The sequence below is a fragment of the Empidonax traillii genome, unplaced genomic scaffold (assembly GCF_003031625.1).
Source record: "Empidonax traillii isolate 1590-97213 ecotype Southwest subspecies unplaced genomic scaffold, ASM303162v1 scaffold15:size5535645, whole genome shotgun sequence".
Taxonomy (NCBI): domain Eukaryota; kingdom Metazoa; phylum Chordata; class Aves; order Passeriformes; family Tyrannidae; genus Empidonax; species Empidonax traillii.
Genome location: NW_020955208.1, coordinates 186,119 through 212,518, shown reverse-complemented (window position 1 = coordinate 212,518; position 26,400 = coordinate 186,119). Strand labels below are relative to the sequence as shown.

Genomic DNA, 26,400 nt, shown 5'->3' with positions numbered 1-26,400 from the left:
GCCCCGGAGCCGCCGGGCCGGGAGGGCAGTCCCGCGGGCACCGGGGCTCACGGGCGAGGGTCCCGGGGAGGCAGAGACCCCCCTGGGGTGTGCGCGGTGCCTCCCGCTCCGCCCCGGGATGCTCGGCCCTTGGCGCCGAGCGCGGCACGGCGGACCCTCCGAGCACACCCCCGGGATGCAGGGACGGGGTATCTCGGCCTTTCTTCCTGCCCTGCTCCGCGGTGCCGGGAAGGCAGCGCTTCCACCGACCCACCTGCGGCGCTCCCGCCCCTTGGTGCTGGCTCAGCGTCCCTTGCAACCTATTTGTGGCTCTTTTCCCCACCCCGCACACACACCACCCTTTCTATGTTTCATTGCTAGGAAACGCTGGGAATCTCACTCTCCCTCCCACAAGGGTATCACTGAGAGATCTTGGTCTGGTCCCACCACAAGTTTGGCCCACCACGAGTACTTCTTGTGCTATCCACAGCCTTTCCCTTCTTCCCCGAGTGGGCTTAGAAACACTCCACCCCCCTTCCCTGACATTTGTGCCCAGTTAGAGCAGCCCCAACCCCAAGGCCTCTCCCCACCCAATGCCTGGCTACTCACCCAAGCAAGGGCTTTTCCCCTTCCTTCAGATGCTCCTTTCAGCTCCCTTCGGCAGACAGGCTTGCAGCTGAGATCAGAGCAAGGCCCAGCCCTACTCCACCTTTGCAAGGAATCCATGATGAAAGCTGCTCAACTTCTGTCTCCAGCTCTTGGTTCCTCCTCCTGCTGCTGCTTCTAAATGACACAAGGTTCAAGATCCTGGAGCCCCACTCAAGCTTCTTCTCTGTGCTTGAGCAGCAGGCGTTTAGGTCAAAGTCCTTGAACCCACCCACACACACACAGAACTAGAACAAGGAAGCACAGGGCATATTCACCTTATCCCTGGTGGCTACGGGAGATGGGCCGTGGGTCACCCCAAGGGCCCTGGAGGGTCTCCTATCCTTACAAAGGGGCATGTGGGCAAGTCTGGAGCCCATTCCCCTCCCAAAGCAGGGACGGGGTATCTCGGCTTTTCTTCCTGCCCTGCTCTGCAGTGCTGGGAAGGCAGCACTTCCACCAACCCACCTGCGGTGACTGCTGCGCTCCTGCCCCTTGGTGCTGGCTCAGTGTCCCTTGCAACCTATTTGTGGCTCTTCCCCCTCCACACACACACACACCACCCTTTCTATGTTTCATTGCTAGGAAATGCTGGGAATCTCAGTCTCCCTCCCACAACAGCATCACTGAAAGATCTTGGTCTGGTCCCACCACAAGTTTGGCCCACCACGAGTACTTCTTGTGCTATCCACAGCCTTTCCCTTCTTCCCATGAGTGGGCTTAGAAACACTCCACCCCCTTCCCCGGAATTTGTGCCCAGTTAGAGCAACCCTAACCCCGAGGCCTCTCCCTACCCCATGCCTGGCTACTCACCCAAGCAAGGGCTTTTCCCCTTCCTTTCAGCTCCCTTCGGCAGACAGGCTTGCAGCTGAGAGCAGAGCAAGGCCCAGCCCTACTCCACCTTTGCAAGGAATCCATGATGAAAGCTGCTCAGTTTCCGTCTCCAGCTCTTGGTTCCTTGGCAGGTGGCATTTTCCACATCACTGATCATCATCATGGCTGGGCTTCGCGAACCAAGATTTGAGAAGGGCTGTACCCACGCTTGCAACAAGCGCGCTGATGGCTAAAAAGGCCAATGCGAAATAGACAAGTCCGGTTGCAGAAGGCACAGCAGAAAGACTCCCCAGGTGATATCGACAAGACACGATTCTTTCTGCCTTGTCTTTTCTCCTCCAGAGTGATCCTGCATGTGTTCTCAAAAGCAGCAGCAGCGTTATAGATGGTGTGTCTCCAGGCCTCCCGATTGCAGGCCGGGGTAGACCAATGGTGATGATCAATATGGCCAAGGCTGAGGGATTGTTTCAGGCAGTCCTTGTATCTCCTCTTCGGGGCTCCTCTCTTGCGGCAGCCAGTGGCAAGTTCCCCATAGAGCACAATCTTAGGGAGGCGGTGGTCCTGCATCCTGGAGACGTGCCCTGCCCAGCACAGCTGTGTTCTCAGCAGCATGGCCTCAATGCTCACGGTTATCCAAATATCTTTCAACTCCAGCTGCTGCTGCTTCTAAACGACACAAGGTGCAAGATCCTGGAGCCCCACTCGAGCTTCTTCTCTGTGCTTGAGCAGCAGGCGTTTAGGTCAAAGTCCTTGAACCCACCCACACACACACACAGCTAGAACAAGGAAGCACAGGGCATATTCACCTTATCACTGGTGGTTATGGGAGGCGGGCTGTGATCACCCCGAGACAAGCCCTGGAAGGTCTCGTATCCTTACAAAGGGGCATGTGGGCAAGTCTGGAGCCCGTTCTCCTCCCAAAGCTGTGATACACACAGGCAGGATTTGGAGGGCAGCAAAGCACCTCAGGGATGGACATTTTAGGCAGTAGATGGATTTCTATCATGGCAGGGCAGGGCAGGGCAGGGTGAGGTCCATCTGTGAAAGACAAATGGGCGAGCCTTTCAAGATGGCTGTTAGGCAGGAAGATTAACCAATAACGCAGCTTCTCTACCACCAGCACAGGCCCTCCAACCCCAGGTGTCTCCTTCCTGAGCTTGGCATGGGCCTGATGAGACAGCCCTGCAGCTCCCAGGGGATTCAGATGCCTCTGGCCTGCAGCAGCACCAATGGGGTACAGCCCTCGTGCAGGACAGGCAAAACTCTGCCCACACCTGACACCCTTTCTTTCAACCAGGCAGAGCACAGTTTGTGTCCTGCCACTACACAGGGCACACATTGCTCTGTGACAGCCTCCAGCCACAGGGGACAGCCAGCACAGCTAGCTGGGGCAGTGGCTTTGTTTGCCCCAGCAATCGTCATGCATCAGGGCTGAAATATGCCGCTGTTCCCAAAATGCACGGGACAAGGTGGAGCATAGACAGTGACCAGCAGATCTCAGAGGGGCCACACAAAGGCAGCTGCCCTAGTCCAAGTGCAAGAATCAGCAGGCTCAAGCAGCCACACTGTGGTACCCCTGGGGGAAGAGAGATGGGCAGCTCCAGATGTGCATCTGCTTCAACACAGCATTGGGAGATCAATGCTTTCCCTACAAAGGGGTACTGGGAGCAGAGCAGGATGAGGGCTTGTGCTGGATACAACAGACTGCAGAAGCATCAGCTCCAGGTTCTCTGCAGAGCAGAAGCAGGACCTTTTTCTTCCCTTCCTCCAAGCAGCAGATGAGCTACAGGTCCAGCTGTCCACAGCCAGCTTCCCCAGGCTGTATTCACCACAGCCAGGGAGAGGGAACAGAGCCAGCACAAAGTGTCCCCACCCCAGGATCTCTGCCAGGGCCCCCTGGGACAGAGGGGCACTGCAGTCTGAAGAGCCCCAGCACCCAGCCAACAGTCACACAGGAGAACAGCCTCTGAAGGCTCAAAAGCTTTGCTACTCTGCCCCTCTGGTGCTCCCAGCTGCACAGTAGAGCTACAGACACCATGTACACCCCACCTGTCCTAAACTACCTGGATGGGAGCTGACAGGCCCAAAGAACCTTGTGTTTGTGCCTCCAACACGTCTCACGTGGGGGCTGTTAGGAGTGTGCCTGCTGCCTGCTCCAACAGCCTCATACCTGCTCCAGGCAGCAAGGAACAGCTCCGTGTTCCCACAGCCCAGACGGGACAGATCTTGCAGGGTGAGCAGGCAGCAGGATTAACCCCACACAGGGAGGACAACCCAGGTTCCTGCAGCAGGGCAGAGATTTTGCCAGAGGCACAGAGAGGAATCTCTGAGCACAGGGGGCAGCCCAAACCAGCACTAGCTTTCTGCAAGCCTCCCCAGCACGCACAGGGCAGAGGAAGAGACGCATCCGTGGATGAGAACCATATTTATTTCACTGACACAGAATTGCACTGGTGGTCGATTCTAAACACACCGGGGACGGGCAGCAGCAGGGCCCCACAGGCTGGGCCAGGCTGCTGGGAGCAGGATTCACACAGAGAAATTTGCTTTTTTCCGAGGGGCCGATGGATCTGCGGGACGGGGCTCTATGCAGTCGGGCTCCCACTCCTGCCGCCAGGCACCTCCCGCCCCAATCATGTATAGAAACATTAAATAAGTATATACAGAACCTCTTGGGGTGGGCTGGAACAGACCGGGTTCGACAGGGCTCAGTTGCCCATTTTTACTTTAGATGTCTAGAAAGAAAGAGAAGAGGTTAGGCTGTGGCCCACAAACCCTAGCCCAGCACCCCAGTCCCACCCAGGCAAGGACTGTTCAGAAGCTGCAAGCAGCTTATCAACCCCACTGGTAAGACATGAGCATCACATAAAGTGCACCCAAGGTGATGCCCTCGGCGACAGAGGGGCCATCAAAGGGGTTCATGCTGCTGCAAATAGACAAAGTATGCTGTGGGGAGAGCTGTGCCACCCCATACCTTGTGAGCATCCTCCCCATCCCAATAGTGCTGAAGCCCAGGTGTGCCACTCTGGAGCTAGAGAGCATGCAGGCGACAGGCACCTTATGCTCACAAAAAGGTTGGTGGCCTCATGAGACACGTACCTGCAGGATAGCAACGATGACCCCAAAGAGCCCTATGGCACTGCCGAAGATCTCCACAATCAGGATCTTGACGAAGAGGCTGGCATTCTGGGCATCAGCCAGGGCAGCCCCGCTGCCCACGATGCCCACACAGACCCCACAGAAGAGATTGCATAAGCCCACGGTCAGACCAGCCCCAAACATGGAGAAACCTGTGAGAGAGGAACACCTTCCACTTGCACCCAGGGCATGCTTCTGCAGCTCTGCCTCGAGGGGACAGAAGACCTTAGAGCTTCCAAGCCCCGGCACTGTCCTCCTGTTTCGGGAGCAGGACTGTTCCGGGGTGTGCCCGGGCTCCCACAGTGCCAGGCCAGCAAGGGACAGCAACCTGCTGCCACCCAGGGGAGGAGCAGTGCTGCTGCTGGGCAGCACAGACCAGCAAGGTGCAGAAGAACCCCGAGAAGGTAACTAAAAAGCTGCCTTTTGGCAGAAGAGTCACATGTCCTTCAGACACCTGCAGCAGGCCACAGGTCGGTCAGAAGGCGGCAGTCAGGGTGAGATAGTGCTCACAGTCCATACCTGCATGGTAGTTCCTGGCTCCAATCTCTTCTGGGATAACTGCAGTGAAAGGCTGAGAGAAAGCACAGGACCTGGGTTAGCAACAAGTCTGTGGTCTCTGGGAGAGATACCTGTCCCCAGTACAACATGAGGCAGCCATATTTTGGCCAGAGCCCTGACTCCACGTCCCTGGCTGGCTTCATGACATCTCCCTCGCGTGTGCTCCCCCAACACATTCAGCATGGATAAGGATCGCCACCAGTCCAGGGACTCCCAAAGCCACAACAGTGTCCAAAGTCCCCACAGGGCCACCACTCACAACCCTTGCCCATGACCAGCTGCCCAACCCCAACCACGGCCCCGAGGCTGGCACAGGGCTGGCAGGGCAGCCCAGCTGCTCCCATACCTCAGCCATGTTACTGATGACAATTGCCATGATGATCCCGTAGATGGCCACAGCCTCGCAGAAAATGATGCTGTGGGAGAAAGGCAAAGCCTGAGCACAGTGTCCCAGGGGAAAGACCCCACCCCAAGCAGCCCCTGGCACTTCATGCCCAGCCAGCCAGCAGCCAGACCCCTCCCCAACCATATGGGAAAGCAGAAAGGCAGTGCAGCCTACCCACTTCTTTTCTCTCAAACAAGGGGGAGCTGCCAAACACAAAGGCTGGGTGCTGGTTGTGCTATGGCCCCTAAGTAAGCTGGGAATGCCCTGTGGGAAGCAGACCCAGGGAGCCCTGCCCTCTGCCAGTCCCTTTCTGCTCCTTGGGGAAGGGTTATGCAAGGAGAACCCTTGTCTGGTTGGGAAGTGTGATCTCAGGGTGTTTGTTGTGAACACATTGAGCTCACTCACTGTGTGATATCACACAGTGACTCTTCAAAGCAGCACTCTGGCTCCTTTAGGGCTCTTTGTTTTGAAAGCAAACAGCATCAGCAGCTTAGCAAGGAATGGTCTGCCAGCAGAACCCAGGAGACATTGGACAGAAGCCTCTGCCCTGGCTTGGGACCTGCCCCACTCAGGTGCAGCATGAGCACTAACCCCAGGCCTGTGCTTACCTGACCAGGTTCTTCGTTTTGATCCGAGGGGCTTTGACTCCACCACCAATGATGCTGGAGCCTGTGATGTAAATCCCCCTGTGGCAGACAAAGGTGGTTGGTGGAGTCTGGCACTCACAGAAGAATTCTACAGGGAAACCAGGATCTTCCAATTGAGCAATGAACTGGGCATGCAGCTGGGGGACACTGCAGAGCTGGCCCAGCCACCCCCAGGGTACAAAGAGGTCCCAAGCTCCATCACCTACACCTACAGAACTGCTGGGGCACAAGAGCCACCACGGGACAGCCTGGGCAGGGGTGCAGCTTCCAGAGACTTTACTGTCTTTCCACTGCCACTGCTGCCTGCAAGGTGGCCTGCCCAGACCCCCCAGGTGTGCAGAAATTCAGCCCCTCTGGTGACCCACAGCCCTACATGTGCACATTGATCCACCCCTGCTCTGCTGTGGGAAAACTGCAGTGTAGACACAGCTACTGAGGTGGGACAGTGGGAGGATGCTGAAGAATCAGTTCCACTCACCAGGCAGCTCCCACCACAGACAGGGAGATGGCCAAGCCAATGCCCAGGTTGGACCACATGAAGGGAGAGGTCTCGGTCAGAAACCTGGAGAGGAGGAAGTGTCCCGAGTTAGCACACAAGCTGAGCCCCTGCAGTCATACCACACAGCCACAAAACAGACACCCCTTCGCCAAATTACACAGCTCAAGATGGGCTGGGAACCCAGACACTGGGACACGAGAGTCTCTACCAGCCAGCAACACAGGAGCCTCACACCTGCATGGATCAAGATCTTCTTCCCAAACCCTCACTGTGAAGTGGAGTCCTGGGCTGGGAGATGTGGAGGGCAGGGCAGTGACGGCTGCACCAGGACCCTGTATGGAACCAGCCACACGGACACGTGGGCTGTATCTATCCCACCTCCAGAGGCCCTGCTCACTGTAGCTTCTGTGATGAGCTGTCCATCGCTCACTGTTCCCCTGGAGGCACCGCCCGCTCCTCACACAGCCCAAAGGACGCCTGTATTTACAGGGAACTCACCAGGCCACATCAAAGCGGAAGCCCAGGTCAAATATTGTGTAGCAGATCCCTGGAAAGCAAGAACAACATGGAAACCTTCAGAGAAGCACCAGCTACCAGCCTGGTGCTGCTGCTGCTTCCTCCCTGACCTACAAAGCCCCAGTGCAGAGGCCCAGGAGCACAGCACAGCATGCAGAAGGGTTACTGGGAAGATTGACATGCAGAGCTGTGGGGCAGGGTGTCCCCTCCAAGTCCCCCAAGGGCTGTGCTGCTCCCCAGGAGCCCATCAACACCAGAAGCTCCAGCTGCCCCCAGCACCTCCTTTCTGAGGGTGTGGGTTCAGGATGTGACTCCTATCCTCTGCGTTTCCCCCCGGGTTACTGATTTCCAGACAAATTTGTACACCAACAGAGGCAGAAGACACCAAAGCATATCCCTGAGAAACCCAGGAAAGCAGGGAGCACTGTACCCTGAGTGCTCCTCTCCCACATGGAACTGTAGCTGGGAGTCCCACCTGACATCCCTGCACAGCCCAGGCACACGCAGAGGCGTGAAACCCACCCAAAAACCCTGCCTGGCTCTGAGCTCGTGAGCGGGAAACACGGCTGCAGACCAGGAGAGACACTTGCTCTGGAAAAGACAGGGTGACCTGGCCCTAAGGAACAGATAAGCCCAGGCAGCATCTGCTCCATGCCAGATACAGAGGGTGAAGGGATGGCTCTGCCATATCTGGCTGGAGCCAGCGTCTGCGTGATGCTGATCCTGCGAACAGCCAGGAAAAGAGGAAGTGGGAGACTCCTGAAGTGCCTGAATGCAGCAAAGAGGTCACTGCACGTGTCCCACTGCTCCCTTCAACCCTGGAGCTGCAGCCTGGAGGCAGGGGGCAATGGCAACATGGACCCAGGCTGGAGGAGCCCTATCCTGAGCACTGGCAGGACCTGCAGGACAACTCATCCCACTGGGAGGCCTTGGCGCTGCAGTGCAGGGAGACCCTCGCAGCAGGGATGTCCCCATCATTCCTGTGTGCTAAATCCCCTCCATGTGCAATCTGGGGCTCAGCACCCCCCTCACCAAGAGCACACAAGCACTGCCAGACAAGCCAGCCAGCCCCAAAACGGGAGGTGGCACTGCTGGTCTGCTCTTTCTGCCTGCAGAATTGGGGCGCTCCCCTCCCTTGCAGCGGCACACATGGATGAGGAACGGTGCCACCACGGCCAGGGAAGACAGAGGGAGGGCACAGCCCAGCCCTGGCAACCTTCAGGGATGATTTCTACGGTGACACAGCCTGTGACTTGTGTTTTGGCTTTGCTGCTTGGCTGGCAGAGCAAGAACTGAACCCAGCCAGCCTTGGCTGCCTCCACTCCCAAGAAGCAGTAAAGAAGGGCTACAACCAGCTCAGGGCAGATCCTCAGAGCACCTTCAGTCTCTCTGAGGGCAGGTGTAGCCTTAGATCCGTATGCAAAAGAAACAGGGTGAAGGACACTTCCCTGTGAACTCGGGCTTCCAGCTCTGCAAGCCAGAAGGACAGAAAGGAGAGGGCAGCAGGACTGGGGGATCAAATCAGGGCTTAGGACAAAGACAGAAAGCACAGCCCCTCTGGTGACCCACAGCCCTACATGTGCAGAGGCACTAATGCAACACTGCAAGAAGCAAGACCATTTCCTGCTCACGTCTTCCTCAAAAAGGGACTGCAGGAGGGCAGAGGAAGTTAAGAGCATCTGGGCTAAGCTCGGGAGATTTTCCAGCAGTCTCATGGTCACAGTGTGGATGTGTACTGGTGTGAGCCACATGACTCAGAGAGCCCAGTGAGGCAGCCCTGGGGCCACACTGCACTCACCAGGCCCTGCAAACACGAGGGAGTGAGACACCCTTCACTTCTGACTCGTTCTCTCCCCTCACCTGAACACTGAGGCGGGAGACAAGGTCTCCCCAGCCTCTGCCTGGCTTGTGGGCACTTTGGTCTGCGCTGAAAGAGGAAATAACCGAGCACTCCCAGCACAAAACCTACCTGCTAGCCCTAGGCCATTAAATCCACCCTCAGTGCTGCTGAGCCCAATGCCATCGACAGCAGAGCTGCCACGAACTGCAGCAGGGCCATGCACCAACTCCACAATCACCCTGACAAACTCACACGCCGGGCAAAGCAAGGCTCTCTCTCCACCCGGGAGACAGCAAAACTGCCACAGTCTGGAGAGCCAGGCTCCTGCCTTCCCCTCCCCTCCCCTCACCTGCCTGTGCCGGACACAGCCCCAGCACCTGGCTGCTCCCGCATACGGAGCGAAGCGAATCAGCAGCCCAGGCCAGGCAGGCTCGGAGCGCTGGACGCCGCACATACAGCAGCGACCGAGAGCGGTGCGGCCCTGCCGGGGCCCGAGCCCTCCGAGGGAGCAGCTCGGCGCGGTGCCCGGCCTGGCCAGCCCCTCACCAGCGCTCCGGGTGCCGCGGGGAGCAGCTCAGCAACCTCAGGGCCCTGACAACTTCTCGACCTCCCCCTTCCTTTTCCCCGCCGCACCGAATCCCCCCACCAGCCCCTCCCGCCGCACGGCCCAGCGGCGCAGCGCGGCCCGCAGCCCCCCCCACCCCGGCCCGGAGCTGACCGACGCCCAGCAAGGTGGTCCAGAAGGCGAGGCCGAGCCCCGAGTAGAGCAGGGCGAGCCCGGTCATGGCGGCGGCGGCGGCGGCGGCGGCACCAGCACCGGGCAGGGCGGCAGGGCCGGGTCACCGGGCGCCGGGTCACGTGACCACGGGACCGGCGTGACGGCACCGGCGCCGCCGCGCCCGCTCATTGGCTGCCTGAGCCTGCGGACGCTGCAAAACTACAAAGGCCATGAGGCACCGCGACAAACCCCCTCTTCCCATTGGCTCCCCGCTCCAAGGGCGGGGTTTCCGAGCGCGGCGCCGCGCTCCCATTGGCCGAGGCCGCGCCGCAGCCCGGAAGCGGGTGCCGCGTGCAGCCATGGCCGCCGCCTTCAGCAGCGACGGGGAGGTCGCGCTGCAGCGGGAGCTGCGCCCGGCGGCGGCGGCGGCACCGCGGGGCGACCTTGACGCCTTCTACGAGATGGGCCGGGCCGCCGCCTTCGTGCGGGACGGCGGGTTCCGCAAGGTGAGGGTGGAGCAGGGCCGCGCGCCGCCCCTTTCCCCCGGTGCCTGCTCCCCGGTCCCTCACCCTCTTTACCCTCCCCAGGTCGCCCTCCAGTTCCCCGACGAGCTCCTGGCGGACGCGGCGGCGGTGGCGGCCCTGATGGAGGAGGCGACGGGGGCCGAGATGTTCGTGCTGGGAGACACCACGTACGGCAGGTCGGTGGGGGCCGCAGGGGGTGTCCCGGGCGGGCGGGAGCGGGGCTGAAGGGACGGCGGTGCCAGGGAGGAGGAGGGACACCAGGCTGTCTGACACCGGGCTGTCCCCGCAGCTGCTGCGTGGACGAAGTGGCCGCCGAGCATGCGGGTGCCGAGGCGGTGCTGCACTACGGCCCGGCCTGCCTCAGCCCCTGCGAAAAGCTGCCGGTGCTGCACATCTTCGGGCGGCAGCCGCTGGACGTCGGGCGCTGCGCGGAGGCTTTCCAGGAGCTCTACCCCGAGCGCCAGAGCCGCGTCGTGGTGCTCTGCGACGTGGTCTATGCACATGCGATGGGTGAGTGCCCTGGGCAGGGAGGAGCGCGCTCTGGCACAGCTCCGAGCTCTGTGGGCAGGCATTCCGCCGACACTGGCAGCCTTGATTTCTGTCCTTTCCTCTCCCCTGCTCTGTCCCACCTTCTGCGGCTCAGGACTTGTGGACATGTTTAGTTCTTCCTCATCTCTCCCTTCAGGTGAGCTGGAGCAGCAGTTGTGCCCCGAGTATCCCAACATCACCTTCTCCAGGCTGGAGTGTGGGGACCCTCCCGCCCCGGCGCTGCCCGGGGAGGAGCGCAGGTTTGGCCGCCGGTTCCTGGTGGAGGCTCCAAGGGGGCTGCAGGACTACGCCATGTTCTATGTGGGGGCCGAGGGCCTGGCCCTCACCAGCTTCATGCTGACCTGGAACCGCTGCCCCTTCAGCTCCTTTGACCCCACCACGGGCCGTGGCCGCCGCGAGACTCTCAACGTGAACCGAGCACTGATGCGCCGCCTGTACCTGGTGGAGCGGGCGCGGGATGCGCGCGTGGTGGGGATCCTGGTGGGCACCCTGGGCGTGGCGGGGTACCTGGCCCTGCTGCAGCGCCTGCGGGAGCTGCTGCGCCGCGCCGGCAAACGCAGCTACACCCTGGCCGTGGGGAAGCCCAACCCTGCCAAGCTGGCCAACTTCCCAGAGGTGGACATCTTCGTCCTGGTGGCCTGCGCTCAGAACTCCCTCCTGGACTCCAGTGACTTCTACCGGCCCGTCGTGACCCCCTACGAGCTGGAGCTGGCCTGTAACCCGGCCCGAGAGTGGACAGGGAACTACCTCACGGACTTTCGAGACCTGCTGCCGGGTAACAGCCACAGACCAGCTGCCCAGTGCCCTCCAGAGTGCATTGTGCCCAGCTGCCCTGCGTGCAGGGGGAGCTCCAGGACAGACATATCACCAAGCTAACATTACCGTTTTCTGGCAGGTGCCTGTGCGCACATGGAGCTCCCACCGGCCGTCCCCGCGGCAGAGGCCATTCCCGACGTCTCGCTGATCACGGGAGAGATGAGAGCCGCCCACCTCTGTGACCCCCCGGCCTCCCAGCCGCCGTCCAGCACCACCCTGGCCTGCAGGGACCAGTCATGGGCCCTCACGGAGATCAGCCCTGCTGGTTTGTGTTGGTTTCATGTTGGGGCCAAGCCCTGGTGCAGGGGCAGCACCGCCTCCCTGCTCCTGGTAACAGTTCCCTTTCTCTCTCCTCCCAGCCTCCTTCCTGGAGTCCCGCAGCTGGCGGGGCCTGGAGCAGCAGCTGGGACAGACGCCCGTCTCCAAGGCTGTGCAGGGCCGGCGAGGGATTGCCATTGCCTACGAGGATGAAGGGTGTGAGCAACCCTGATGTGGCAGCAGCATCAGCACCAAGCCAGGAGCAGGGTTGTGTTGCAGCCTGGGCATTGCCTGCTGCTGGGTGTTGGACCCACAGGGGCCCAGACCTGCTGCCAGCTGGCCCTGTGCTGGATGCAGCCTTGGGTCAGTAGTACTGCAGTGGGAGAGCAGGAATTGCAGGTGTGTTTGGGAATGCCTGTGGCACCCTGAGGCTCATGGCCAGGGCAACAGCAGGGCCAGATATGGGTCTCAGTCCCAGCCTCCGAAGGATTCCTGGTCCAGGGCAGCTTTGGCCCTACATGGAAAGGTCACAGCTTTGCAAGACCTGACAGTACCATGACTTGAGGCCTTTGTGGGCTGCTGCTGCTAACTGAAGCTGACCTGAAGAGGACTTGCAAGAGAATGGTTTTTTAAAATAAAACATGGGCTGAGGAGCGCAGATGGGTAATACCACCTGTCCCAAGAGCAGTAAAACAGTATGGTGCCCACCTGGGGAGCACAGCTCTGTGTACAGGCTAAAATCAGCCTGAGAGAACAGAAAACCAGACCTAGGACCGCCCAGGAATGAGAGCACAGGCTGTGGGCTGGGGCACTGAGGCAAGGGCAGGAGTGCTCCAAGCATAAGCAAGCCCCTCCCTTGCTGTGATGAATGGGAAGAGGGCACACGTATCCTGTGCTAGGGGGAGAATCCTGCATTTGGCAGTGGTGTAGTCCCCCCTCTCATGAGGGGCAGGACTGTTTCTGCTCCATGTGAGGCAGGAGAGCACGGAACGCAGGACAGATTGTTTTTTGCCATCCCTCCCGAAGCCAGGGAGGCGTTGAGGCATCTCAACCTTGATTTAACCCCCTCTGCTGGGCTCTTCCCCGGAGTCAAGGGGCAGGCAAAGCCTGGGCACTGCAATAACGACAGCCACAACATAGAAATATTCTTAATATAATTAGGTGCAGGGCCTCCCCCCTCCCAACCACACGTACAAACGAGCAGGGGGCAAGTCCCCCCTGCCCAGCCAGCCACTGCTGCAGGCACGGGGCAGCCTCCCTGCCACGGGGCACGGGCTGGGGAAGGGCAGGTAGCCCGGGTGTGGGGCAGTCCTGCCCAGGCCTCCCCTGCCCCGCCACCGCCTCCTGCAGCCGGTACTCCTGTCCCCTGCGAGGAGGGAGCATGCTGGGGGAAACAAAGATGCTGACACCGAGATGCGGCCACCAAATCTAGCTGAGGAGCGTCCCGAGTGGGTTAATTCTAGGTGGAGGGTTATTCTATGAGCCGTACTGCAGCAGGGCGAGGGGGTGGGGGGGCTTCCTTGTGGGGAAGAGCTGGCCCAGGCAAATTGTCCGCGGTCCTGGCCAGGTGCTCAGTAGTCTGCTGTGTACTCCGTACCGTGCAGCCCTCGGCACAACAAGGTGAACTCCTTCACCATCTCCTTCACTCGCCGCTTGTTCACACGCTCTCTGCTAAGACAGAGGGAGGGGGACAAACATGAAGCAGGAGGGATGCACCAGGCCATGCAGGGGTGGGGTCATTCCCACCACAGCTGCTGGGGCAAGTGGCACACGAACCTGAGGATCTGCTGGCTGAAGTTTTCCTTCTGCTCTGGAGTGACGCGGGCCGAGGGGAAGCCGTCCTGCTGCATGGCCTCCTTGATCCAGACGCTCAGGAGGCTGAAGCAGTGCTTGTTCAAGGCAAAGAGGATTTCTGCGAAGTGATCCATGAGGCTGCGGGAAGCCTGGCCACCAATGCCCTGCCACAGAGCAAATGGAAACACGCTGAGCCCCTGTGGTGTCGCTCTCCCTGCTCCCACCCAGATGCTGCTGGGCTCTCTGCCCTTGGCTCAACAGGTGCTGCTCAGGAATAAAGCCCAGAGCTGCCCAGGGAACCTGTGGTCCCGGTGTCTCTCACCTCCAGCACTGCCTGCAGCAGCACTTTGCCGTTCTCCTGCACGACCTGTCCCACCGGGGCGATCTCTCCACAGCGGGGCAGCAGCTCCGTCTGCAACACAGAGGCCTGCTCAGTGCCAGCACGAGCACCACCCTGCAGCACCCCTGCCCAACCTCAGCCCCACTCCTGCCCTCCCAGCTCTCAAGAGAGGACTGTACAGTGCCACAATACTCACAAAAAAGCCGCAGGATGATTTGACTGTTGGGGCCTCAGGAAACTTGAGTGAAAGGACACCTGCAGGCAAAAATCACTCAGGTTAGCAGCCAAAAAAACTCCCTCACCATCCCAAATCAGCCCTGCAGTCCCCCGCCCTTGGCTGGTTTTTACCCAGCTCCACAGGGCAAGCAGGCTGGCTTCTCCTCAGAGTGATTTGGAGCACACACCCATTGCTTGTGGTACTCACCACACTGAAACACTGCTTTGACATCCAGGTTGCTACACAGGAAGAGGTCTGGCTTCCTTTTCAGAGCCTGCAAGGCACACAGACAGGCAGCATGAACACAGTGCTGCAGAGGCAGCCAGGAAGCCTCCGAGGAACTCAGTGCCCCAGCCAGCCTCTGCCTGGACACACACTTACCTGGGCACACCCACAGCAAACAGCAGATTCACACACTACAGCAGGAAACCATCACTTCACCCACCCCTTCCCTCCTAAGAGAATGTCATTCAAACACCCAGGCAGTTTGCCCAGGACCTGAGGAAAGGTGCCACAGTGGTGTCCACACAAACACTCGGACACAGAGGGCTCCTGTCCCACCAGAGCAGACCAAGCAGCCGCTCCCAGGACAAGGGCAGCCATGTGGGGCTCAGCAGAGACCAGCCACCTGTGTGGTTTGCTCCTCTCCTCTTGAAGATGCTGCCATCCCTGAGGGTCACAGCAACTGGTTCAAGCAGTAGCCCCAGACTGGACCAGATGACAGTGAGATGCCAACGTTCCTTGGCAGTTCCTGAGCAGCAAAGTCTGAGACCAGGAAAGCTTTGTTTTTGTTAATGCCACACAGTGATTCCACCAGCCTCTGTGGGGGTCAGGCACTGCTGCTGGAGACACCCTGAGCTGTGGCACCTTGTGCAGTGAGTTGGTCCCCCTGGTGCTGGCACTGGGTGGAAATGTTTCAGTCTGCACCTTCCGCTCCATGGGAAGGGTTTCCAACCTGCCTCAGTGAGCCCTGCTGTATCAGGCAGCCACGTGCATGCCCTGACCACCATACCCTCTGCTGCAAGAAAACACTGGGGATGGCATCCACGCCTCCTGCCCTGCTGTCACTGCAACTGCAGGAACAGCAGACACAGCACTGGAGCAGCCCTGCCCTGTGCCTGGAGCTCAGAGAGCAAGATACCAGGGCAGGCAGCCCTTGGGCTGAGCTGTGTGCGAGGCCACTGCCACCCTCCAAGCCTGCTCCCGGGGATGAAAGCAGGGAGAGCTTTCAGCCAGCAGAACACAGTCATCTGCCCCCGTGGTCTCTACTTGGCGCAAAACACACTTATTTCCTACCCCTTCTTCTTCAGGGAAAGTCCACAGCCACCTGCCCAGTTAAAATGCTGGAAACCAAGAAGCTGAGGAGCAGGTTTGAGGGTGACCTCATCTCCTTTTTGACCTTTGGTATCACACACTGCAAGAGAGGACTCAGGTTTTGGCACTGCTGTACCAGGCAGAGAAGGCACAATCACAGGGAACTGCTTCCCTGCTGGAGCTTCCTGGGGTGATCAGGAGCCATGTTATACCTGTGTGTGTATATACAGGCTGTGCACCACCCCTCCTGAAGTGCTGGCACCAACATCAGAAGGAGAGAGACTGGCTGGGCAATGGTTTAGAAACTCGTCCAGTCATCGAGGCTGCTGCTGTCCAGCTGCCCTCATACAGGACAAGCACTTGCAAGAGATGGTGTAGTTTTTAGCCATGGAGACTACTCCTGCTGGGACCCTGCTGTGGGCTCCAGAGCAGGGACCACAAGCCTCTCCCCCAGTATCATGTATCATGCTGCTCCACGGCAGCTGGCTCCTGTGATACCACCCAGCTGCAGATTCATCTACCCTGCCCATCCACGGGGCTGGTTTAACCTGAGTTTTGCATGCTCTGTGTTTTCCCTTTGGCACAAGAGACTTCCAGTGTGCTCAGGTTGCCACCTACCTGCAGCGTGCTTCTCCCAGCCAAACCAGACGTGCCATGGGCACTGCCCCCCAGGCTCTCCTTCGGACTCACTGCAGCACCTGCTCCTCACTCCGTCCATGCTATGAGAAAAAGCATGCCAGGACTGGGAGGGCTCCTTCCCATAGGGCACCTTGCACAGAGTGCAAGCCCAGTGCAGACCTGGGCACCTATACACACGTCTATTGTAAAGAGAGATGCTTTTTACCCCCTGCCAAGATGGGGCCTGTGGAGCTCCTCCTATAAGAAAGCAGCACCAGGTAGGTCCTCTTTCCTAGCACCAGGAAGCATGCTCCAACTCTGGGAGCTCCTGCTGCCAGCCCATCTGTCCTCTCTCCTGCCAGAGCAGCTCTGATCTCATCTTCTGTGATGGGGAGAGGTCTTTAAATCTTTTCAGAGTCCCCCCCACATCCTCTGCATGAGCAGCCACTGCAGAGACAGGCACTGGCTCTCCAGTAAGAACTCTCCTGCAGGCTGGCACAGAGGAAATATTGGGTTCTTCTCTACAGCAGCTGGGAGATCCTCAGAGAGGTCTTCAGAGCAGGCTCTTCTGTGCCCATCTCTTCGTAGTCAGATAGCCATGGAAAGGACACCAAACCTCGCAGAAGGGACAGTGGGGACTCCACCACCAGTTCCTGCAGCTCTCCAGAACAAAGATCAAGCCATTGTGTCCAGTACGACCAACCTCTTCCCAGATCACACACCTGGCACAGCAGAGCCTCCTGCTTTGAAAAGGGCACGTAAGGTTGGCCAGGCAGGAGCAGTCAGCCTCAGCAAGGGGATGCTGAACCAATGTCCTCCATGGGGCTCCCTGAGGCTGGCTGAAGCAGCTTTCATGGAGAGCTCAAGGACTGCTGGCACTCATGAAGCCTGGACCAGCCCAAGAAGGGAAGAAGGTAGGGGATGACCTGTCTCTGCCTGGCCAGGCACTGCCTGCCATCACAGAAGGTCAGTCCTGCATCTTCTGCCTGGTGAGGCCCCACTCGTCCAGCCTGCCCCAGGGATCTGTCAGGGGAAGTCACCAAAGTGCTCCAAAGGTCTGTACCAGCGAGGAAGGCCTGCTGGGGCAGAGTTGATGTGCCTGCAGCCCTAGCGGGAAGACAGGCTGGAGAGCCCCAAAATCCTACCTGCAACCAGGAGCACGCACAGAAATGATACCTGCCAGCCAGGGAGAGGATGAAAGCTGCCAAACACGAGAACCCGCCTGGTTTTGCCAGTGCAGATCTGGGCGCAAGCCCCAGCCACCAAGGGCTGTGTGGTCCTGGGCACTGGTGCTCTGGCTGCACGGGTGGAACTGAGCCCCACAGCCCTCCAGTGGGACGCTCCCCTCGGGCACTGCAGCAGCGATGCTCCACACGGATCCCAGCACACGGCGGAGGAGGGAAGGGAGCAGCTGAGGACAATCTCATCGCAAAGGATGCTGGCACTGTTCCATGCAGTCTTATGGCAGGCTGGTTATTTTATCCTTAGCTTCAAGTAGTGAGATAACTCTGTTTGTCTTTGGCATCTGTAAGACATTTTTTTTAAGCCAGCATGCTCTGGTGATTAGCCAGCCATGGTTCATGAGTGGTTTGACAATTAACGCTGTGGCAAAAGGATCAGCTACACCAACTGGGCAGTCCCACCAAGCCCAAAGATAAAGTCAGCAGGAATCCTGTCACACACAGAAGTGGCTCCCTGTGAGCTGGTGACAGAGGACTGATGTGAAGGTATCATGAGGTAGAAGCTTCTCCTGAGTTATAAGAAGGTAAAAGAGTACTTTCTGGCAGAGAGGACAAAAAAACTGCCTGCCTGTCTGGAAGAACTGGACAAATTTGAAACAGGTTCTTCTTCCACCAAGGAGATCAACCACGAAAAGAGATGGTCAGAGAAGTGGGAAAGTCTCCACCTTGACACACTCTTGGGTCCAAACTCGCTGCTGCTCTGGAACATGCATTACTTTGCCAAAGAGTCTGCAGGCAGAGCAGGCTGGGATGAAAACAGCCCTCACCGTGTGAAAATCAGGTCTGAAGAGATCTTCAGATCCTCAGATCTACAGATGCTCAACAGCATCACTGCAGAGAATGGTCCTCTGGAAGAGCACAGGCTGGACCCACCTTGGACATCAGACAGCTCTCGGAGTCCTGAGAGCAAGGAATCAATCAGGGGTGGCAAGGCCAATTCTTGATGGGTTTCAAAGCACCTCACAAGATCATGAGTCTGTAAGGAGGGGTGGGCCAGGGAAGAGGAGGAAACCTTGAGTCCTACGCATGAAGAGAGAGGACAGGGATGGGATCCTTTGGTCTCTGTGTGGTTGCTGGAATAAAAAGCCCAGGAAAACAACAGGTCTTGAGTTGGCGGTGTCGGGCTGGCAGCCTGATGTCAGATGTCTCACAGTGATCCAAGATGGAGAAGCCACAGAGGCAGGAGCCTCTGAGCTGCTCCTGCAGGAGTGCCTCTGAAGGATTCAGGCTGTCTGGAGATCCACACACAGGAGACAGGGCCAGCTGGCAGCACACTGCCCCAGCACTGCCTGCAGATCCTGCCTATAAGGACAGTGGGTAACAGCTTCCCAGCAGCCAGGATGGCTGGTGTTTGGTCTCACAGCACACGCCATGGAAGTGCAGCATGGTTGCCCTTTTCTCTCCAAGAAAGCACAAATATGCTGTGTCCCGATGCAGAGGAGGACCCCAAGCCAGAGAGAAACTCAGCACTTCCTAAAGAAACAAGTAGCCCTGGAAGAGTCTCTCAGAGTCACCTGATGCCCTACACCCCAGCAGGATCACCTTTACCTGCCCTCCAAGAGCAACAGGCTTGTTAAGTCCTTTCAAGTATTCCATGCAAAAGAAGCTCCCCAAGTGATCTTCCAGTGCTTCCCTGCCCTCTTAGAAAGACTTCCTACTGCCAGACCATGATCCTTTACCCCTTACTGTTTGTCCCACTCAAGAACAGGAAAGGGGAATTTACCTACAACTGGGACATTACCTTTTACACACTCCAAGACTCATGCTGTCATCAGCTCCTCAGGCTCCCATCAGCTTTTTCTCCCCTCCACGTGTACAAGGCGGTCATGTTCCCAGATGCTTTTCTCTGTGGTTTCTGGTCTGTATCTACAGAAATGCTGTGCCCCAGACCAGGCACAGTGCTTGAACGGAGGTCCTACCAGCAATGAGGACACCACCACGAACCTCATGCACAGACCCTATTTCCCATCCTCCCATCGTGTTCAAAACCCTTATTAAAAGGTCATGGCTTCCAAAAACAAAAGCAGAGCAAAAGCTGAGAACGCTTTCTGATAATCTTGATTATGTTACATCTTTCAAGAGGAAAAGCAGGGAAGAAAAGGCTGCAATATGGATTTGAGTTGCAGTGGGGGGTCTCAGCAGGATCTGGGCATCAAGCTGAGAACCATGTGAAGCACACCCTGCCCGGGGGGTGAGGTGCAGCCCCCTTGCCCACTCCATCCCTCAGGACCCACGGGAGGGTCAGAGGGGTCTGACAGCTTAGCACGTGGACATGCCAGGCACCCTCCCCGGCCTGTCAGCAAGGGCTGGAAGGCCACAGCTCTGGGAGCTGCCTCAGGGGGCGTTCCTGCACAGCCACTGGTCCAGCACATGTTATTAGAGGTCTCTCCATTACAGAAACACAGCAAAAAGCAACTCTGACGGGGGTAGGTGCTACCTGTGGGTAGGTGTCAGGGAGCACATCTCTGACGGGGGCACTGAGTACATCAAGGACATGGGGGCTTCTCCCTCAAGGGCCACAGTGGGCTGGCTCCTGCTGCTACCAGCAGGTGTATATACACACACAGCATAGCTCTGGCCCTGCCTGCCCACCGCCAGCCCTGCCACAAGTGCCAGCCCCACCTGCCTGCCCGCGGCCCCTGCCACGTCAACGCAAACCGTCCCCACGCACCACCGAGCCAGCAGCTCCCTGTGCAGGAGCTGCCACCACCCCGAGAGGCTGCTGGGGCGGGAGGACATGTGGCACCTGCCAGGTGCAGATGCCACCACAAGCACGTTGCTCAGAAGCAAACCCTGGCAGCTGCCTGCTCCTGTGGGCAGGGGCTTCCTCCCACCGGCCCTGGGGCAAGGCAGCAGCTCAGCCTGTCCCCGCTCCAGAGGACCCATCAGAGGGCAGGTAAATGGGTCAGAAAACATCCACCTAATGCTCTAATTTGTCTGTCACCCAAGGGTGACTGCAGCAGCAGCCCCAAGCGCCCCACACCGGCTCTGCACGGTGAGGGGTTGGCAGCTGGAGGCTGCCCTGCAGAGGAGGGCACTGCCCTGGGGATGGTGTGAACCCAGAACTAAAGGAGAATGTTTTGTTTTCAACTTCCACGGAAACAGATGGAGAAACTCGATATTCAACTAAAAGGAAAAAAAAAACGTTGTCAACAGAAAGCTAAAAATAGGTTTAAATTGAATTAAAAAGAGAAAGAGAGAGAACAGAAAGTGAATGAATAAGAAACTAAAACACACCTGTGCCAGGAGTTGCATAAATGAATCAACAATATCAGGATGATCCCTGGGCCCTAAAATATAATAAAGATGTAACTTAAGAGAAAAATCATACAAACAGCAACTCAACATCATATAGTTATGTGATACAGAAAGAATTTACAAGTGAAAACAGGAGTGTAAGGGAGGAGGGGTGTGTGGGGAAGGGGATGGGCAACATGAGCAGCTTGAAGCAAGTTAAAGAAACAAAACATACAAAAAATCATGAAACTTGGAGAACCCAAGAACAGAAAGAAACTGCAAAGGAAAGGGTCTAAAGCCCCAGGGTCTCCAGCTAGCACCTGGGTGCTGCAGAGCCAAGGAGGAGATCTTCGTGTCCTTGGGGAGGAAGAGGAGGAGCAGGGGCTAGCTGGGCACCATCTCCACAAGGAGAATTAGAGCTTTTGCACTGTGGGGACTGAGCGGGTGTCTTCAGAGCACTGTTTGGTCCTGGAAGGTAACTGCAAGTGAACGACAACACCTCAGCAAACGCTTGACAGACCTGGCTGGGCTCAGGCGTGCACATGCTTGTCACCAGCATCAGCTGCTCAGGAGTCCCTGGCACAGACACACCCACCCCATTCCCAGATGGGCTCTGAGACTGCGAGTCCAGGACCCTCCTGGAGGTCTCCTCCAGCATCCTCCTGGGAGAGCAGGTCAGCGCCCAGAGGTCTCTGTGCCAGCACCACTCACCCTACCTTGGCATCTGACTGTGCACACTCACGTCTTGGCCCTTGTGGGGTCAGGCATCCCCCACTTCTGCCCCCGTGGGCTCAGCAGAAGGGGCTCGCCCTGCTCAGAGCTGGCCCCCCACCAGAGGGGACAGCCCTGGGCACACACCAAGCTCAACAGCCGCTTGCCTGAGCAAAGCTATCACCCAAGTGTTGGCACAGTTAGGGCTCTGTCCCCTTCCCTGCCTGCTGCTGCCCGGAGGCACCGCCACCTCCCTGGCATCAAGGCAAAAATGTTCCAGTACAGACACATCCACACACCGCTGGTACAAGCACGGGGACCCGATTCCGGGTAAGCCTGGACGGCTTGTTACTGATCCCAGTGACACCTCAGCGCAGTGGGATTTGCTCAGACCACGGTGTGATGATGAGGCAAGGTCCTCATGTCTCCCCCCACCTCTTTAGAGAGCTCTGAGCCTTGACCTGGGGGACAGCATCACCCCACCTGGCACCGGGCTGTGAGCAAAGACCCCGTGGGGACGCATGTGGTGGTGCTGAAGGACCAGAGCCAGCAGCTCCAACGTACATTTGTCCCTGTCACAGGGCAAATGACCAAGATGCTGAGGGGAGCCATGGTGCAAAGGAGCCTGTTCTAACCCCATTTGCTTTTTGTAGGGCGAGCAGTGAGCCAAAGGGGGGCTCCTGCCCTGCAGGAGAATGCCAGCATCCTCAGCATCACAGCGGTGTGACTCAGCGGCCAGCTGAGGTGACCAGAAAAGGTCAATTCCCAGATATTCACACACACAACCTCCTGCTCATGCCAGGGCTTTATTCCAGGCCACTACAGGCAGTGCTGGCCTCCAGAGGAGCCCCAGGATTCCTGGGGGCACAGCCTCCCTGCTAAGCTGGACTGGAGCTCTGGCTAGACCCTTGCAGCGTGCGACACCCAGCCCTGCTGCAGAAGCAGGGCTGTCATGGCAGTACAGAGGTTTCCCAGAGCACCCAGGGGTTCCCTGCTTCTGTTGCCCTTCAGGGAAGGTACCCACCTTCCAGGGTTTGGGATGAATCCAAGAAAGAGAGATGGCCCCATTAGCTTAGCTAGGAGTGAAAACAGCCATTCCTGACGCCTCCAGACTCCATGCATGCAAAAGCCTGACAACAGCCCCAGCGCGGAGAGCGGTTAATCCCACGTACCTTGCTGGAACAGGGTCAGTGTGACTGAGGTAACGAGCAAGAAGAGGGCCTTGATGGGAGGGAAGTGGGCAGGCTCATGGGCAAAGATGTGAACCAGCTGCAAGAGAGAGAGAGAAGGACTGAAGCTGCTGCTGGCCCTGCACATCCCCAGCCTCCCTGGGGAGCGGCAGCCCCGGCCCCAAGCGCAGCTCTGTACCTGCCGGGTGAGTTCAATGGCAGAGACCTGGGGTATGGTGCTGTACATCTGCCCCAGCATCTCACACAGCTGAGGCACCATGGGGGCAAAATCGTCCAGGAGGGTCTTCACAGACTTCTCAAATATGGCACAGACAGACTGCAGGAGAAGAGAGGGACTGCATGAGCAATGGGCATCAGGAGACCTCTCCTGGCGGTCAGGGCGTGATGAATTGGTCCCAGGGGAGGGAAGACCTGGCAATGTGGACAGGGACCAGCCAGGCAGAGAGCTCAGACCTGCTCTGACACCAGTGCCCTGCCCTGAAGCACAGGATGCTGCCAGTGACCAGGAAACACCCTCCCACCACAGCAGGAAGGTTCCCTGAGGGCCAGGGAGAAGCAGCTGGTGAGACATCGCACATGGACGTTACTGGGCTGAGCAAACTGGACAAACACCAGATGGCACAGGTCCAGGTCAGAGCAGAGCTATCCTCTCAGGGAACACAGGTTGGGTAGATCCCCTCTCCCTGCTCATGGCAGAGCCTCTGTTACTGCAGAGGAACGGAGCTGGTGGAGGCGTAAGACACACAAGAATGGCCAGGCACTGCTGATGACAGCAAGCAGCACTGGTCAAGACAACCCAGCAAGACATCCCTCTCACATGCCATCACCCAGAGTCTGTCCTTTGCTGTTTCTAGCTCAGGTCTGCAAGGACAGACAGAGCTGCAGGTTGTACACAGGAGAAGCCTGATTACCTCCACCACCTGGGCATCATTCAGCCACTTGCTGAGAACCTTCTGTATGAGCTGGAAGACTTGCTGAAGAACCACCACCACCTGTAAGGAAAGAGAGACACTGAAGAGAATTGCCTCCCACAGCACTGGGGAAGCAAGATTCAAGATTAAGCACGGCCTAGACTCAAACTTTCAGCCACCACCTCCCCTCTCCAAAGCTGGGCAGTTTTTTGCTGAAGCAGCCTGGCATGGCTCACAGTTGGCAGGCAGTACCCAGAACAGCACCCAGCCAAGAGACATCCAAGAGGCAAGTCCCCTCTGCCCACCTCAGGAGTTGTGGGATGAGCTGAAGGAGCTGCTTTAGCTGGAATGCACCAGCACTACCCTCTTGCTGGCACACACTGTGTTCCCCATCAACCCCCCTTTCCTGGCACCAGCAGAGAACAGCAAGGCTTTGGCCAGGCTGTCACAGAGAGCATCAGCTACCACTCTACTCACTGGGTTGGGTCCTTGCTGCACTGGCAGTTTCTTGACCTCTGTGCTTTCGTGGTCATCATCGTGGTGGCTGATGTCTAGGGTGGTGAAGAGGTTGGAGAGCAGGCCCAGGATGTGGATGATGGCCAGCCTGTTGGAGGGATTGGGCTGCCAGGGAAAATAAAGCCAAAGTATGACACGGACTGCACTGCTCAATCACAGTCACATCTTTGGGATGCTGAGGAACCAGGATTGCAGAGGCAAAGTGCCAGAGAGGGGTTCCCTGCGCTGTGCTCTCTCTTGAGCCCACCTTTCAGAGTGCTGCTTCAACACAGCAGCCCTGGGGCCACAGCCAGCAGAGGAAGGCACTTCTGGAGGGAGGCAGCACACAGGCACTCACCGTTTCGTCAGCCAGCTTTTCCAGCTGCTGGATGTAAGGGGTGATCAGGGAGTGCAGGTTCTTCAGGATCTCCTCCACTTGCAGTGCAGAAAGCAGGAAACCAAGGGCCTGCATCAGCCACATGCACTGGCTTGTCTGTGACAGAAAGAAGGCACAACAGGCCAGGTCACTGCCCAGCCTGCAGCCCTACCACACACTTTCTAGTTCAGACAGCTGCCAGGGGCCCAGCCAGCAAAGCCAGGACCGGTGTGCTGCAGCTCCTGAGTTGCTCCATCTGGGTCACTCTAGGTGCATCTCACTGCAGAAGAGGGGAACAGCTCCCTACCAGCTCCTATTCCCAAGGAACAGGAGCTCTGCCATCAGCACACCCGGCCTCTTCCCAGCACCCGCCAAGGAAAGTCCAGTTGGTTTCCAGAGATCTCCATGCTGGTATCGCTCACCCTACCTCGAGACACCATCCTTTGCACAGCCTGTCTCAGCACCTGAGGGGTAAAGCATCCCACCCTGTCCTGGTCACAGGCAGAGCCTGGGCTCTATCCCCACACTTATCTCCCTTCTTTCTCCTCTTGAAGACATTCCTGACATCTTGGCATCCTCGGCTTTGGAGAGACTGCGAACTGCTAGAGTTAAGCCTCCTTGGGCACTTCTCTCTCTAGGGAACATATCCCTCCCAGCACAACCCCAGCCCACATGGCTGAAGCCTGGCAGCATAGGAGGCTACAGCCAGCAGGTTCTCCTGGTCCTGCACACCATGGAGGCAGCTCTGAGCTCTCCTCTGGGGACAGCCCAACTTGGCATGGCACCCCTCGTGTCTTCAGCTGAGAATGACTAAGGGGACACGGAGGGAAAGCAGAACCAGACAGAGGTGTGAGTCAGCCTCTTACCTTGTGAATCTGCTTCATCAACACCTCCTGCCAAAAGGACAGAGAAAGAGGAGGGTGAGTGCTCCAGAAAGCCCTTTCACTTCCAGGAAGCAGGACTGATGCAGGAGATCAACAACACAACCAACACCAGTGTGGGCACTGACAAGCAGCATGCACTCCCCACAACACACCACAGACAAGGAGTAAAATCCTTGTCCCCTGATAAGCTCTTCGCTGAGCCAGCCCACTCAGCTACCCAGTAAGAGGAGCCCCTGGCTCAGATGGACTCTCCAGCAGGATGGCTCAAGGAGTCAACCTCAGCCAGGGTTTCCTCACTCCAGTGACAGTGTCCCCCAGGCTCTAAAAGCAGAGTCACGTCCTCCACCTCTCTGCTCCCATGCACACTCTGGCAGCTCACCCAAGTCCAGCCCTTCTCCCAGTGCCTCAGGATTCTGAGCCCCATCTGCTCTAAATCTTGAGAGCCAAGAAGGACTGCAGGACAAGCTGTCCCAGCACTGCAGCGACCAGCTCAGTCTCCAAGGAGAGGCTTGACCACCAGGATGCCCCCCAGGTGGCACTAGCTGCCTGGCAAGGTGCACAGCTGGCAGGATGCTGTTCCCAGCAAGGCAAAGGAAACCGTGGGGAAAGGGCAGACACCCGAGTGCAATCCCAGCAGACCCCTTGGCAATCATCTCTGTCACTACCTGCCATTTCTGCACTCACAGCAGGACACAGGGCCTGCCACATGGGTTTGCTGGCCTAGGAACAGGACAGACAAGTCCCCTGTGCTAAGAGAGACGCCCTGAACTGCTCCTTTGTGTCCCCCTGCCCTGATCCTCTCAAAGGAAAGGGTGTGCACAGAGCACATCCCAGGTCACCATCCCACATCCACCTGCACCCAGCTCCTACCTGCGACACAGCGACAATGTTGGCAGCATAAGGTGGCAGGTCGTACTTGCACTCCCGGCAGATCTTTTTCAGGGTAGAGACGCTGGAGATGGAGAGCTCAGGATTGCCCAAGGCTTGGAGCACCAGCGGCAACACATTGTTAATCATGACGGGGTGATCGGCCAGCCACTCGGACAGGGACCCTGCACACACACACGGGATCAGACTGCGGGACTACACTGCAGGCTCTTGCTCCCTGCGTCCCAGGATGCTCAGCTTTGCTTTTCACCACTGGTATTGCCGGGCAGGTGTGGTTT

The 26,400-nt window shown here is 58.1% G+C and overlaps 3 protein-coding genes across 4 annotated transcripts in view; 1 reads left to right on the top strand and 2 right to left on the bottom strand.

Annotated features, from left to right (window-relative positions):
• Positions 1-3,864: 3,864 nt before the first annotated feature.
• Positions 3,865-9,905, bottom strand: ATP6V0B (ATPase H+ transporting V0 subunit b). The gene is made up of 8 exons (XM_027892592.1): positions 9,760-9,905; positions 7,184-7,232; positions 6,665-6,748; positions 6,148-6,225; positions 5,501-5,570; positions 5,116-5,167; positions 4,558-4,748; positions 3,865-4,193 (listed from the first exon to the last, which is right to left on the bottom strand). Exons 1-8 carry the CDS (start codon positions 9,824-9,826, stop codon positions 4,167-4,169), a joined length of 618 nt encoding a protein of 205 aa, XP_027748393.1. The 5' UTR covers positions 9,827-9,905; the 3' UTR covers positions 3,865-4,166.
• A 202-nt stretch (positions 9,906-10,107) lies between these two features.
• On the top strand, positions 10,108-12,551 carry DPH2 (DPH2 homolog). Its single transcript, XM_027894864.1, has 6 exons — positions 10,108-10,265; positions 10,347-10,459; positions 10,573-10,793; positions 10,969-11,607; positions 11,728-11,913; positions 12,008-12,551. The coding sequence occupies exons 1-6, from the start codon at positions 10,119-10,121 to the stop codon at positions 12,136-12,138; spliced, it is 1,437 nt and encodes a 478-aa protein (XP_027750665.1). The 5' UTR covers positions 10,108-10,118; the 3' UTR covers positions 12,139-12,551.
• Positions 12,552-13,026: 475 nt separating this feature from the next.
• The window catches only part of IPO13 (importin 13), a 30,910-nt gene continuing 17,536 nt past the window's right edge, over positions 13,027-26,400 (bottom strand). Inside the window, exons 8-20 of one of the 2 annotated variants that reach the window (XM_027892582.1) lie at positions 26,105-26,286; positions 25,217-25,243; positions 24,333-24,467; positions 23,957-24,100; positions 23,480-23,560; positions 22,747-22,884; positions 22,551-22,647; positions 20,668-20,720; positions 14,465-14,531; positions 14,237-14,295; positions 14,023-14,112; positions 13,683-13,864; positions 13,027-13,574 (exon numbers count right to left, since the gene is read on the bottom strand). In XM_027892582.1, the coding sequence (XP_027748383.1) occupies positions 13,478-13,574; positions 13,683-13,864; positions 14,023-14,112; positions 14,237-14,295; positions 14,465-14,531; positions 20,668-20,720; positions 22,551-22,647; positions 22,747-22,884; positions 23,480-23,560; positions 23,957-24,100; positions 24,333-24,467; positions 25,217-25,243; positions 26,105-26,286 (1,352 nt within the window). In that variant the 3' untranslated portion in view covers positions 13,027-13,477. Of the gene's footprint in view, positions 13,578-13,682; positions 13,865-14,022; positions 14,113-14,236; positions 14,296-14,464; positions 14,532-20,667; positions 20,721-22,550; positions 22,648-22,746; positions 22,885-23,479; positions 23,561-23,956; positions 24,101-24,332; positions 24,468-25,216; positions 25,244-26,104; positions 26,287-26,400 lie in introns of both variants that reach the window. The other variant, XM_027892578.1, reaches the window with a different exon arrangement.